We start from the raw sequence: 14380 nt of genomic DNA on the forward strand, positions 1-14380 counted from the left end.
AGCAGGGTATTCCAACAAATTTAACAAAAGGTGGGGGAACCAAGTGAGCACGGTCAGGTAAAAGGTAAGGAGATGAAAGATATCCATAAAAATATCGGAAGAAATTTGAACAAAAGAGGCAATACGGCAGTATTCCAAGACATAAACAGTGGGTCAACAACTCGTACAGTCAAAAACACTGAGCATTTGTTCCAATTTGTCAGGAAGTTATACGGCAATGGGCATTCATCCTGCCTAGGGTGCTCAAGCATCTTCCCATTATTAATTTGTTCACCCTACTTTTCAGTGCATTTCCCCATCACTGTCCTTGCTGCACAAACTCTGATTCTTTCTGAAGTGCATTTGTTGCCTTACAGAGACCAAGCGCTTTAAATCTACTTTATGGAGCAAACCTAAGTTTTTTGGGATGCACTTGAATCCTTCCTGTAAAATACTAACAGATTGGATGTGCCCATTGTCTGCTCATCAAGGTTAACTTGTAAAGATGGCTGAAGAAATTATGGGAAGTATTTACTTACTTACTTAACTTACTTATTTATGGCATTTATATCCCAACTTTTCCTCCAAGGAGCTCAAGGCACCATACATTGTTCTTCCCCTCTTCATTTAATCCCCACAACCACCCTGTGAGGCAGGTTATGCTGAGAGGCAGTGACTGGCTCAAGGTCACCAAGGTCAGTGGAGGGAAAAGGATCACCTGAATGTGCACTAGGCACCACAATTTAAGGGCCCCTCCAGAGCGCTGCTTATTAGTTTTTAGCTGTATTCTGCAACATGTCATTGACACAATAATAGTGCACTAGTGATGAATTTATACTGGACCATACACACATCATTCTATTTTATTAGCTGTTCTGTGATGCTTCCCCAATGTTACTGCATTACTGCCATTGGGAGGGGCACTCTTATACCATAGCACAACAAACACGAGACAAAAAATAAACTGGAACATTTGTGATAGAAAAGGATACGGGATTTGAGCAGGCGGTTACAGGCCATGCAATGACCGGAAGCAAAGCAGTTTGCCTGCCCTGAAACCTTTGCAGAGCCAAAGAGTGTTGCAAGCAGGATCGTGTCTAGCCACCTGACACCATCATAAGCCCAAATCATAATGAATAAAAAGGGTGTGTGGAGGGACCCCAAGATGCACCACTCTAATATGTCTTCAAGGACTGGCTGACTGACCGAACCCAAAGGGTGCTCATCAATGGTTCCTCTTCATCCTGGAGAAGAGTGACTAGTGGGGTGCCACAGGGTTCTGTCTTGGGCCCGGTCTTATTCAACATCTTTATCAACGACTTGGATGATGGACTCAAGGGCATCCTGATCAAATTTGCAGATGACACCAAACTGGGAGGGGTGGCTAACACCCCAGAGGACAGGATCACACTTCAAAACGACATTGACAGATTAGAGAACTGGGCCAAAACAAACAAGATGAATTTTAACAGGGAGAAATGTAAAGTATTGCACTTGGGCAAAAAAAATGAGAGGCGCAAATACAAGATGGGTGACACCTGGCTTGAGAGCAGTACATGTGAAAAGGATCTAGGAGTCTTGGTTGACCACAAACTTGACATGAGCCAACAGTGTGACGCGGCAGCTAAAAAAGCCAATGCAATTCTGGGCTGCATCAATAGGAATATAGCATCTAGATCAAGGGAAGTAATAGTGCCACTGTATTCTGCTCTGGTCAGACCTCACCTGGAGTACAGTTCTGGGCACCACAGTTTAAGAAGGACACTGACAAACTGGAACGTGTCCAGAGGAGGGCAACCAAAATGGTCAAAGGACTGGAAACGATGCCTTATGAGAAACGGCTAAGGGCATGTTTAGCCTGGAGAAGAGGAGGTTAAGGGGTGATATGATAGCCATGTTCAAATATATAAAAGGATGTCACATAGAGGAGGGAGAAAGGTTGTTTTCTGCTGCTCCAGGGAAGCGGACACAGAGCAATGGATCCAAACTACAAGAAAGAAGATTCCACCTAAACATTAGGAAGAACTTCCTGACAGTAAGAGCTGTTTGACAGTGGAATTTGCTGCCAAGGAGTGTGGTGGAGTCTCCTTCTTTGGAGGTCTTTAAGCAGAGGCTTGACAACCATATGTCAGGAGTGCTCTGATGGTGTTTCCTGCTTGGCAGGGGGTTGGACTCGATGGCCCTTGTGGTCTCTTCCAACTCTATGATTCTATGATTCTATTCTATGATTCTATGATTCTATGTCACCAACAAAACACTGGGGGAAATAGAGTTGGGAGGAATGTTTAGCCAGACTATTTCACAGAGCTGTAATGAACGAGCTGATCTCTTTATGTTCAAGTTAGAATAGCAGGATGATCTACGGATAGGTTTTATGAGAAATGCAATCCATTTGTTTTGCACTGCAATGCTCAGAATGAGGACTGTGTTACTGCAAACTGGCAATATAAGATTGTATAATTTATCTTCTTGTTTTTGCCTGGTTTTCTTTCTTTCTTCTGTGTAATTTAAATTTGAAAAATAAGGGAGGGAGGAAAAGAAAGTACGGTACGTATTGAGCAGGGGTCAGGAGTCCCAATTTTCTGGCTTCTGGATGATCCATAACGTCAAACACATCCCTACACATTTCTAAATATCTGTCCCCAGATGTGTCCTGGATTAATTTATTGGATCGTGGCTCCAGCAACAGCCAAGACAAAATAGCTATTGAACCATAGTTTTATGATTAAATAAATAAAAGGCATACTGGAGTGGAAAACAGAGCAATAAGAATTAAAGGTGTTTACTCAGCTCTTAGCAATAAAACAACTCTAATAACTTTTCAGTGTTCAGTTGCCTATACAGAATGCTTGGTAAATTCTGCTCTTCTAATACGAGACCACAATTTTGAGAGATGGTAAGCTTAAAAATAAAATAAAATGCATGGTACCATTTCAATAGTGCTATTTGCATTATTGATAGTATTATCAAGTACTGTACAGCAAAAGATTTCCAAAACTGTGCAGTTAATGCAGAACAAAACATTTCCTATCCACATGAGTATAGATACTTGTGAGTTTCACTTGTGAGTTTCTCAAGTTTCTTGTTTTAACTAAAGACTTGGACTGTTCAGAGACAAAATATAAAGAATGTCAGGTTATATTCTTAACAACACAAAGCACAGGGGTTAGCCTTAGCCTAACACAGCCTTGGCACCTTTCAAGGCTTCTACTTTCAGTATGTCATATTGCACTAATGCGAATTTAGAGGAATTGAGAAGAGATGGAAATGAGCAGGATTAGGCAAAACCAGTTCCCTTCATTCAACTTAATTAAGGTGGCAATGTTGGGTAAGCAATCCTATGGCTAGAAAGCCACAGACCCCAAGCCACAACACCCAAATCATCCTCATCTCAGGAGAGGAGATAGAAAATACTGGAAATGACTTGTAGAAAAGACCTATCTTTATTTTACCTTGCTCCCTTCCACTGGACCCAATAGGGTTTACATCTGACTAGAGACGTGCATAGGATTGTTCTGTTGGTTAATGAGTTTTGTGTCTTCACAACTACCCTTTGGAATCCCTCCCCCCCCCCCTTGAATAATAGGCAGGTACAGTTTTTGTTGGGACGCGGGTGGCGCTGTGGGTTAAACCACAGAGCCTAGGACTTGCCAATCAGAAGGTCGGCGGTTTGAATCCCCACGACGGGGTGAGCTCCCGTTGCTCGGTCCCTGCTTCTGCCAACCTAGCAGTTCGAAAGCACGTCAAAGTTTAAGTAGATAAATAGGTACCTCTCCAGCGGAAAGGTAAACGGCATTTCCGTGCACTGCTCTGGTTTGCCAGAAGCAGCTTAGTCATGCTGGCCACATGACCTGGAAGTTGTATGCCGGCTCCCTCGGCCAATAAAGAGAGATGAACGCCACAACCCCAGTGTCGGTCACGACTGGACCTAATAGTCAGGGGTCCCTTTACCTTTACTTTACAGTCTTTGTTGTCTCTTCACTGCCTACTGAAGGCCTTTCTTTTCCAACAAACCTTGAGTATTGGAACTGTTTTTAGGTGTTTAAATCATTTCATTGCTTGCTTGTTTGCTCTCCTAGACATCTTTGAGATGAAGAGTGGGATATAAAGTTTAACAACAACAACAACAACAACACATCGTTATTACTTCAATTTATAAAACACTTTTCGTTCAACATTTATATTTAAAGGATGGCATCCAATGTTAGTCATACCCAGAGTAGACCCACAGGATTTAATGGACATGACTACCTTAAATGTATTAATATCTATGGGTCCACCCTTGACTGTGACTAACACTGGCTACAACTCAACTACATCTGCCTTACAAAACAAAGCAAGCAGCCACAGTTCAGTAAGCAATTTAAACTATCTGAAACATAATGAAAATGCAGTCAGCAGTCCTGTAATTACACTATAAAACTTAATAAAATATTTATACTAAAACAGCAGAGGACAAACATTAATATTCTATTTGAATATGTGAGTTTTCAAAATTCATTTGAACATGGGAAGACATGAAGCCTCACAGGTCAGCCCAAGGAAGGAATTCCAAAGTCCGGGTGCTACCACCAAAAGAACTCTGCCCCTTGAAAATAAAAGTCCTACTCACTTTATTTGTGTATGAAGGCAAGGGAGTGCTCATTATGGGAACATACTGGTTGAGAAACTGAAAGGAACTGAAAAGTACAAGGAGAATCTTGCTCCAGTATCTAAGAAGGCAATGTTCTAAACTTGTTCCTTAATGGTCAGAGTACTACACTATGTTCTGAGAGCTGGATTTTTTAAAAACAGTAAACCATAGTCATATCTCTAATATTATGGTTCCATGTGTGGTGAGTGAGCTGGGTGATGTATGTGTATCAGTGAAAGGCTGGTCGACCAGGGCAAATGGTGTTATCTATATAAAATAAATGTTGATGATATGCAAAGTAGCAGAGTAGCTTACAGCTAGGAAGCTAAATAACTCTTCTCGGTGATTGATAGTTTCTTTGTAAAGACTATACAATGTCCAGACACTTTATATTCAAAAGAACTTTACTTTCATAAACATATAACTAAGAAGAATATATTTACAATCTCATACTTATTCAAACATGGGTACATTCTCAGTTGAATTGTAGACTGAAGTCTACTTACTTAGTCTTACAAACAAAATTGTGTTGAGACTTGCACCAAAGTTCTACCTAACTCAGGGCTTACTGAGAGCTCCTGCACAGGTTTCTCTCTATTAATGTTTAGGGATCTTCCGCTATCTGTTTCACATCAGACAGATCACATTGACACCATACCATCCTCAGCTGTATCCTGAGCAGCCTCTCTTAGCAGCCATTCTCCCTCACACACATAGAGAGAAGAGAAAGCAGTTAAAAACAACAGTTACTGGAGTAACAGTCACAATAGAATGGAATGCCTCTCATGTGACTCAACAGTCAGCCAATCATATGAGAGCCACTGCCTGAGGGGGGGACCCTATGTTTAAAGTGCACAGTAATTTAATATAAATAAATATTCCCATTTCAGGAACTTAAATCATTATCCTTAACTTCTCTGTCATTGGCTCAGGCTCTACCTACTGTTGGCCTCCCTCCCTTCTGCCCTATCGGTCACAATGGGCTCCAGTCACCAGTGGAGTGCATATATGATCGATCATGTTTTTAAGGAATGAAATTGCATGCAAGATGCTTTCCAACACTTGAAAGTGACACAGTAGATGGACTTCACAGGCTTAAAAGCAACACAACCTTATTTTTATTTATTTTTTCCACAAGGAGAAAGGGAAGAGAGGGAAATATTTTATAGATTTTGACACAACACCATTATCAGAATGGGTAAACTTTTGAGACTGTGAGAAGACATACCAACAATCTACGTCCCTAAATAAAGATCCAGGTATGAAGATGCTGAATCAGATCATTGGTCCCATAACTAAATATTTTGTCGAGTGGCAGAAGCTCTCAAAGTTTTCAGGCAGGGGGTCTCTCCCAACCCTAACAGGAGATGCTTAGAACTTTCTGCCTCCAGGGCAGGTGGCTCTTCCACTAAGCTATGGTGGAGGAATGAGTTTTCATCCCCTAGCAACAGAATAAGCCAATAACTAGGAGGGGAGCAAGAGCAACCACAGAAAACTACAGAGACAACCACAGTCTGCACGGCTGCATTCATCTCTAGTACATGTTTAAGAAACAAACTTCCCCATACATTTACCACTTGGTAAGTTGAGATGTCTTCACCCCATGTCTCATTGCTTGATGAATGCATGTCCAAATACATGAACTGCTTTCACTGGAAAGCATCAGTGCTGATATGAGGTGGCATGAAATTTCTGTCCCCTGTGGTATTTGATTGGCAATGACTCAGTCACACGTGCAACTTGCCATCACCTAATATTGCAGTCATGAAATGATAGGAAGGTAGTTGCTATATAACAAAGCTGCTATATAAAATGTTGGTGATGTATTCTATTGGAAAACTGTCTAGAGTGGTAGCCATGTTAGCCTGTTGCAGTAAAAAGAAAAAGGTCTTGTGGCATCTTAAATGTATTATGGCATAGGTGCTTAATCAACAGGCAAGATCAGAGGGCTAATGCTTTACTGTGGATTAATTTCGCTGCTTCCTACTAGGGAGTAAGTGGAAAACAACATGATGCTTGGCATAGCATTACCTCTGAACTGGAAAATGTGACTTCTTTCGCTCCGAACCAACCCTGATCTTGGCTTTCTGTTTGTGGCTTGTTTAAGTGAAACCAACTGCAATCTCCAGTTTGGATGTAACACTAAAGACTGTAGTTGGTTGTGCTCACTAGTGGCAAGCAGCAGGGAAAGTGATAGCACATTCACAGCAATCCGTCAACCGTGGTTTATTGTGACACATTATAGTGATCAACATGCACTTGGGGTTGCAGGTTGTGTTGTGCATATGGCTGGTCTACTGAGGCCCATCCAAGCTGTCAAAAGATCTTTCTACTCCCACCCTACCCCTTGCATCTATAAGCAGGTGGATGGGATGCCTTTGGGACAGGTTGAATTTGAGAGTGGGAGGCAAATGGAAGGAGAGGAAACCAAAGAACCTGTCAAAACCCCCCAGACAAATCTGATCTGAGTTGGTCCTTAAGATGATGGCGATGTCCTCCTTTTGGAAGGTAGGAAGTCACATGACACAGTCAGGCCTTTGGCTCAGATGGCCTACAGTGATGGGCAGGGTGGCTGTTATGTACTGAGTTGAATAGGATCCAAACTGCAGCAGTCTGAGTGGTCCTAGAACAATAGGCTCCAAAAGGCAGCAGTCTGATTGGTCCTAGAACAATAGGATTCAGAATGCAGCAGTCTGATTGGTCCTAGAACAATGCAGCAGTATGATTGGTTAGCAGGAACCACCCAATCATGCTCCAGATAGAAGTGAATCCACAACCTGATTGGCCTACAGTAGAATCCTGGAATTAGCCAATCATGTGCAGCCCATTGTGTAAATAATGTATATAAAGCAGATACTTTGAGGGGACATTCATTCATTCCTCCTCACCACTATGAGCTGAATAAAGAGCATGAAATCACTTTGCGACTCCGAGTATATTTCACTGGCGACGAAGGTGGGATCCCGCTGAGCTGACTGCCACACACAGCACCGCAGCACCGCCACCTGCCGCACCGCTGCCTCGCACCGTGTATCCAGGCTTCAGCTCCGGGACACAAGGAACTCAGAATGGCAACTGACAGCAGCTTCTCGCCATTCAACCCAGCATCTGGAGACTGGGAAGCGTACGCCTCCCGTTTCACCTTCCTCCTAGAAGCCAAAGGGGTCACCGATGAAGAAGACGCCAAGAAGAGGGCAATATTCTTCAGCGTCTGCGGAGAGGAGACATTTGAAATCGCCCGGGCTCTCCTTGCGCCTGAAGACGTCGCTACTGTTCCATACAAAACAATAATGGAACAGCTGAAGGGGCACTTTTCGCCACAGCCCTCAGTGGTGGCTCGTCGAAATGCCTTCTACGCAAAGCGGCAAGCCCCTGGGGAAACCATAACTGGGTTTGTGACCTCTCTCCGCCAAGCTGCCCGGTTCTGCAACTTCTCAGAGCTGGAGAACATGCTTCGTGACCGCCTCGTCGGTGGCCTGAAGGATGAGAAGCTGCAACGACGCCTCTACGCTAAGAAGAACCTAACGTTCCAGGTCGCTCTGGAGGAGGCCCTGGCAACGGAAGCTGCTGAGAGGTCGACGCAAGAGGCACGGCCGAGCCAGCCGTCCCAACCGAGGGTCCACCACGAAGACCTCACCAACGACTCGGGATCCGACAGGGAGGAGGTGCACCGAGTACAGCAGCGCACTCAAGCAGCCCACATACCACAGCTGCCTCGACGAGAAGGAGGGAACTGTGCAAGCTGTGGAGAAAGTCACGAGAGGAGGACCTGCCGTTTCCGCAACGCAGAGTGCAGGCAGTGCAGAAAATTGGGACACATCGCCCGGGTGTGTCAGGCTCGGCCCACCCGAAGCCAGGCATCAGATGACCAATCCAAGAGCCCCAGGTCCCGGGGCCCAACGCACCAAGGCAACTCGACGGAGCTCACAGACTTCCAGGTATACCAGTTGCCCCACCCCAACGTAGAGAAAATTTATGTAGAGGTACAGATAGAGGGGGCCCCATGCCGCATGGAGCTTGACACGGGTTCAACTCTATCCATAATCTCGGCAAGGACCTTAAGGAAACTGTGTCCTACTGGGGGTCCCAAACTCAGGCCGGCCCCATTCACCCTCCGGGACTTCCAGAAACGTAAGGTCCCCACAATGGGGGTGGGGACCTTCAGGGTGCAATACCGAGGGCGGACGCGGCAACTGGACTTGCTTGTGGTCAAGGGCCCCTACATTAGCTTACTGGGGTTGGCATGGTTTGGACCACTGGGACTAGCCATCACCGGGGTGAACCACATGAGCTTACAAGTGGACGTGGACGCCATATGCAAGGAGTTTCCGGGGGTTTTCGATGGGAAATTGGGACAGTATACGGGCCCCCCCATTGCTCTACAGCTTGACCCCGCAGTACGACCAGTCAGGCTCAAGGCCCGCCGGGTCCCATTCGCCCTGAAACCCCGTATAGACGAGGAATTGGACCGACTCGTGGAGCAAGGAGTGCTGGAGCCGGTGCCTAATGCCCCCTGGGAAACCCCAATCGTCACACCCGTCAAGCCTAATGGTTCGGTCCGCATCTGCGCAGACTACAAATGTACCATAAACAAGGCCCTCATGGCCCATGCATACCCAGTGCCAGTGGTCAGCCATGTCCTTGCCACCCTGGCTGGGTCGAAAATTTTTGGCAAGCTGGACTTGGCCCAAGCATATCAACAGCTGCCAGTAGATGAGGCCACAGCAGAGGCACAGACGATTGTGACGCACAGAGGAGCGTTCAGGGTAAAGCGGCTGCAATTCGGGGTCAGCGTGGCACCAGGCATATTCCAGAATCTAATGGACTCTCTCCTTAAAGGGATTCCTGGTGTCACCCCCTTCTTTGATGATGTGTTGATTGCCGGGCCCACACCAGAGGAGTTTGAGGACCGCCTCCGCACTGTTCTGCACCGTTTCCAGATGGCGGGTCTCAAGGTGAAGCGGGAAAAATGTCTACTAGGAGTGCCTCAAGTGGACTTTCTGGGATTTATGGTGGATGCAGAAGGGGTTCACCCGACTGGGGACAAGGTACGGGCCATTTGTGATGCCCCAGCGCCCAAGAACAAGACTGAACTTCAGGCCTTCTTGGGATTATTGAACTTTTACCATTCCTTCCTTCCCCACAAGGCGGCGGTAGTGGAGCCCCTACACAGACTCCTGGACAAGCGGGCCCCTTGGGTGTGGGGCCAGCGCCAGGAGGCCGCATTCCAGGCAGTCAAGGACTTGCTTGTCTCAAACTCGGTCTTGGCACACTTCGACGAGAGGCTGCCGGTGGTGCTAGCATGCGACGCCTCGCCCTATGGCATCGGCGCTGTCCTGGGACACCAACTCCCGGATGGAAGAGAGGTACCGGTAGCATACTTTTCCCAGACACTCAACGAAACCGAGCGGAACTACTCGCAAATCGACAAGGAGGGTCTGGCAATCGTGAAGGGAGTAAAAAAATTCCATGATTTCTTGTACGGGCGGCCCTTCACCGTGGTGACTGACCACAAGCCGTTGCTTGGCTTGTTTGCCCCCGAAAAGCAGACCCCCCAAGTGCTGTCTCCTCGCGTCCTCAGGTGGTCAATTTTCCTTGCCAGCTACCAGTATGCACTGATTCACCGCCCTGGAAAGGCGATGGGCCATGCAGACGCCCTCAGCAGGCTACCACTACCGGAAACAGGCCCCGACCCAGCACCTGCACAAGAGGTTATGAGCCTGGAGCTGCTTCCTGACCGCCCCATTCAGGCACAAGAAGTTGCACACCATTCCAAGAAAGATAGGGTCATCTCCCGGGTCCTGGACTGGGTGTGGAGGGGATGGCCCAGCCGCAGCCCCGGGCCAGAATTCGCCGGCTACACAACCCGCAAACATGAACTGTCAGCCCATAAGGGGTGCCTGTTATGGGGAAGCAGGGTCGTTGTTCCCCAGCCCCTCCGCAAAAGGGTCCTCACAGCCCTACACGAGACACACCCAGGGGTAGTAAGAATGAAGGCCCTTGCCAGGAGTTATGTGTGGTGGCCGGGGATCGACGGAGAGATAGAGGCCTGGGTCAAACACTGCCAGGCCTGCCAGGAATCCCGCCCAGATCCCCCAAGGGCCCCAGTCCAGTCCTGGGAGTCCGCCCGAGCACCATGGTCACGCCTGCATGTGGACTTCGCTGGCCCCTTTCAGGGGAAAACATTCTTCATAGTGGTGGACTCCTACACCAAATGGCTGGAAGTCGCACTGGTACCGTCCACTTCTACGTCCGCAGCCATCCGGGTACTACGCAGGCTGTTTGCAACCCACGGGCTCCCTGACACTCTCGTCTCAGACAACGGGACTGCATTTACATCAGGAGAATTTCAAACCTTCACAGTGCAGAACGCCATCCGCCACATCCGTTCGGCGCCATTCCACCCTGCCACCAATGGCCAAGCAGAACGCATGGTGCGGACCACCAAGGACACCCTTCGCCGCATGACGCAAGGGGATTGGGAGTACCGCCTTGCCACATTCCTTCTAGCACAGCACAGCACCCCCAGCTCAGCGACTGGCCGGAGCCCCGCTGAACTACTAATGGGTCGGCGCCTTGCAATCAGATTGGACCGCCTTCACCCCGATAGAGCTCAGGATGAGGTAATGGTGGGGGAAGGCAGGAACCCCCGGACCTTCGAGGCCCAGGACCCAGTGTACGCAAAGAATTTTGGGGCAGGCCCTGCATGGGTACCTGCCACAGTCACCAGGGTCACGGGCCCCGTGTCGTACGAGGTGCTAACAGATGGGGGGCAATGCTGGCGCCGCCACTGCGACCAGATACGGCGACGATTCCCGGGAGAAAACCAGGAGGAGGAGGACAGGTCAGAGGAGTCCCAAGGGAACAGTGGGGCAGTGAGGCCCATAGAGCAGCAGGGGCAAGCAGGAGAGGCAGAATCAGTAAATACAGAGAGGACCCGCGAGGCCGAAAGGACACCGGAACCAGAACCACGACTGAGCGAGCCGGTTGCGCCAGACCAAACAGCCCCATCCTTGGAACACGAGCCAGAACCTGAACCCCGGACCAGGGAACACCCCAGGCCGCAACGCACACGTAGGCCACCGGCGTACCTTGAGGACTATGAATGCGACCTTCCGGGCAGGACTGGAACTTAGAGGGGAGGGGTGTTATGTACTGAGTTGAATAGGATCCAAACTGCAGCAGTCTGAGTGGTCCTAGAACAATAGGCTCCAAAAGGCAGCAGTCTGATTGGTCCTAGAACAATAGGATTCAGAATGCAGCAGTCTGATTGGTCCTAGAACAATGCAGCAGTATGATTGGTTAGCAGGAACCACCCAATCATGCTCCAGATAGAAGTGAATCCACAACCTGATTGGCCTACAGTAGAATCCTGGAATTAGCCAATCATGTGCAGCCCATTGTGTAAATAATGTATATAAAGCAGATACTTTGAGGGGACATTCATTCATTCCTCCTCACCACTATGAGCTGAATAAAGAGCATGAAATCACTTTGCGACTCCGAGTATATTTCAGTGGCTCTCCAGGGTTTCGGACGAGGCTGGGGGTGGAACCTGCGTGCAAAGCAGATGCTCTACCCTGTGAGCCCATTCCCCTTGGTCTGCCAGGACCTCTGGCGGGTCTCTTTGGAGGAACGGGCAAGCGTTTGTGCAGCTGCGGCGGCAAAAGGTGCAGGGACTTTTGCTCGTTGGGGGGTTTGCCATGCGGAGGGATCATCAGCCTTCCCTTTTTTGTCCTCCCCGCCCTTGTGCCGCTTCACTAGGGTGGGTAGTGGGGGGGGGGAGTTCCTGAAGGCGCAGAGACACCCGCGCGCAAGCACGCACACACACACACACACACACACACACGACTCCTTCACACGCATGCAGAGCGCCGCTCTCTTGCCGCTCCACGACTGCCACTGCTGCTGCCGCCGCCGCCGCCGCCGCCGCTCTTGCTGGTTACGCCAGCCCGCCCGCCCGCCTGCCGCCCGCCCGCCTGCCTCTCGCCGTCTCCCCTCGCCTCCGATTCTGCGCACACAGCCTGTCATTCTGCACAGCACAGTTTTTTCGCTCCGCTCGGAGAGCGAGTGGTGGAGAGAGAAAACACACACACACACACACGGAGGGAGAGCAGCTCAGGAGCCCGGCGAGAGAGCGAGGCGCCCGAGTCCCGCAGCCCAGCATGGCTTCGGGGGACCTTTACGAGGTACGGCGCCGGAGCGGTTGTCCGGGGCTTGGCCGGAGGGCAGCCGGCGAAAGGAGGCGGGCAGGCAAGCAGGCAGGGAGGAAGAGAAGGAAGGAAAGGAGGAAGGAAGGAGGGAGGGAGGGAGGGAGAGAAGGAGGGACGCCCCGGCCAAGGAGGCTGCGGGGGCTTGTTTGGCCAAGGCGTCTTTTCCGCGCGGGGTCTTTCTCTCGGGGGGCGCCGGGGGGTCTCCTTCTCCCCCTCTGGAGTTCCTGGAGGAACTGAGAGGAAATGGCCAAGGTGGAGAGGAGGCGGAGGGGGGTGGCAGATCGGCTGCTGCTGCTGCTGCTGCTGACGGGAGGGATGGATGAAGCGCTCCCTCCCTGCTTTCTCTTTCGAGACCCCCCCCCCCGCCACTTTCCACGGGGTATGAGCTGAGTAGGCCTTAGAGGAGAGTTAGCGGGCCAGGGGGAGGGGGCACCCCAGCCGGACAGCCCCCGGGGCGGAAAGTCCAGGTAAAGTCCTCTGGACTGCTCCTCCTCCTCCTCCACCGCCCTCGGAACCCAACCCGGTAACAACAGGAAGGAGAGAGAGAGAGGAGAGAGGGTTGCGCCCCGGCACGCGGTGGCGCAAAGTCTTGGCGAAGAGGGAAGTGCTGCCTGTTTTTCTTTCTCTCGGGGGCTTCCCAGGCTTGCCCCCAGGGGGCGGATGTAAGCCACGGGGGAGGGGCTTGGTGAGGAGGAGCTGGAGCCTCTGGTGGACACCAATGCATGCTGGGGGATATGGGGGGGGGGAGGTGCGCTCAAGGATGCTGGGGTTGGGAGGTGGGCTGTCAAAGTTTGGTGGGGTCTTGGGAGAGAAGGTCTTTGGGGAGGCAGTTGTTCCTGCATTGGGTTAGCCTGGAGGTCTTCAAGTGAATTGCTTTGATCAAGTCTTCTGAAGAAAGTGTCACTCATTCTGTGCCGGTTTACTAGTTTATCATACAGCATTAAAGTGCAAAAGGAGAGAGGGATCCCCACCATGTTAACTTGAGTAGATCCTATTAGATTGTTCCATGTGGATTAGAGGATGCTGCCTGTGTTTGTTCCATGATTTTGGACTAGAGGAAGTAAGTGCAGAAAGTAGCACACCAACTATCTGGTTGGTCAGGGGTCTGAAGTCCTGAATTGGGGCATTGGCAACCCAATGGAAACTCTAGATGACCATCTTTGGATCACACTCCATGTCAGAATTTTAATGGCTGGTCTACACTTTGTACCAAAGCCTCTCCATCCAAAGTGCCATCAAACCTCTACCTCAGATGACACAGGGTTGTATCTATCTAAGTTCTACTCACTTGACCCATTGAAACTGCAGGGTCTGTTAGTCAGTCCATTCATTTCGGTGGTTCTACTCTATGGGATGCAACCCATAGGGAGTTGCTTTATTTTGATTCATACCAGTTGTTGACTCCATCTGGCTCACTATTGTCTACACCAGCGTTCCCAGATGTGGTTGAACTACCATCTCCCTTGACCATTGGCTAAGGTGGGCTGGGGGTGATGGGAATTGCAGTTCCTCAATACTAGAAGATCCAAGGTTGAAAAAACACTGGCTGGCCATA

The 14380-nt window shown here is 49.4% G+C and overlaps 1 protein-coding gene and 1 long non-coding RNA gene across 3 annotated transcripts in view; one reads left to right on the forward strand and one right to left on the reverse strand.

Moving 5' to 3' along the window:
- Positions 1–2745: 2745 nt before the first annotated feature.
- LOC309347610 lies at positions 2746–5409 on the reverse strand. Its single transcript, XR_014158993.1, has 2 exons — positions 3931–5409; positions 2746–3083 (listed from the first exon to the last, which is right to left on the reverse strand). It is a non-coding gene; the product is annotated as an uncharacterized lncRNA (long non-coding RNA).
- A 483-nt stretch (positions 5410–5892) lies between these two features.
- Positions 5893–14380, forward strand: part of CDYL2 (chromodomain Y like 2) — a 71307-nt gene continuing 62819 nt past the window's right edge. Inside the window, exon 1 of one of the 2 annotated variants that reach the window (XM_081871952.1) lies at positions 5893–6192. In XM_081871952.1, the coding sequence (XP_081728078.1) occupies positions 6154–6192 (39 nt within the window). In that variant the 5' untranslated portion in view covers positions 5893–6153. Of the gene's footprint in view, positions 6193–12161; positions 12802–14380 lie in introns of those variants that run through there. The other variant, XM_081871953.1, reaches the window with a different exon arrangement.

Source organism: Podarcis erhardii (assembly GCF_964252035.2).
Source record: "Podarcis erhardii genome assembly, chromosome: 7".
Taxonomy (NCBI): domain Eukaryota; kingdom Metazoa; phylum Chordata; class Lepidosauria; order Squamata; family Lacertidae; genus Podarcis; species Podarcis erhardii.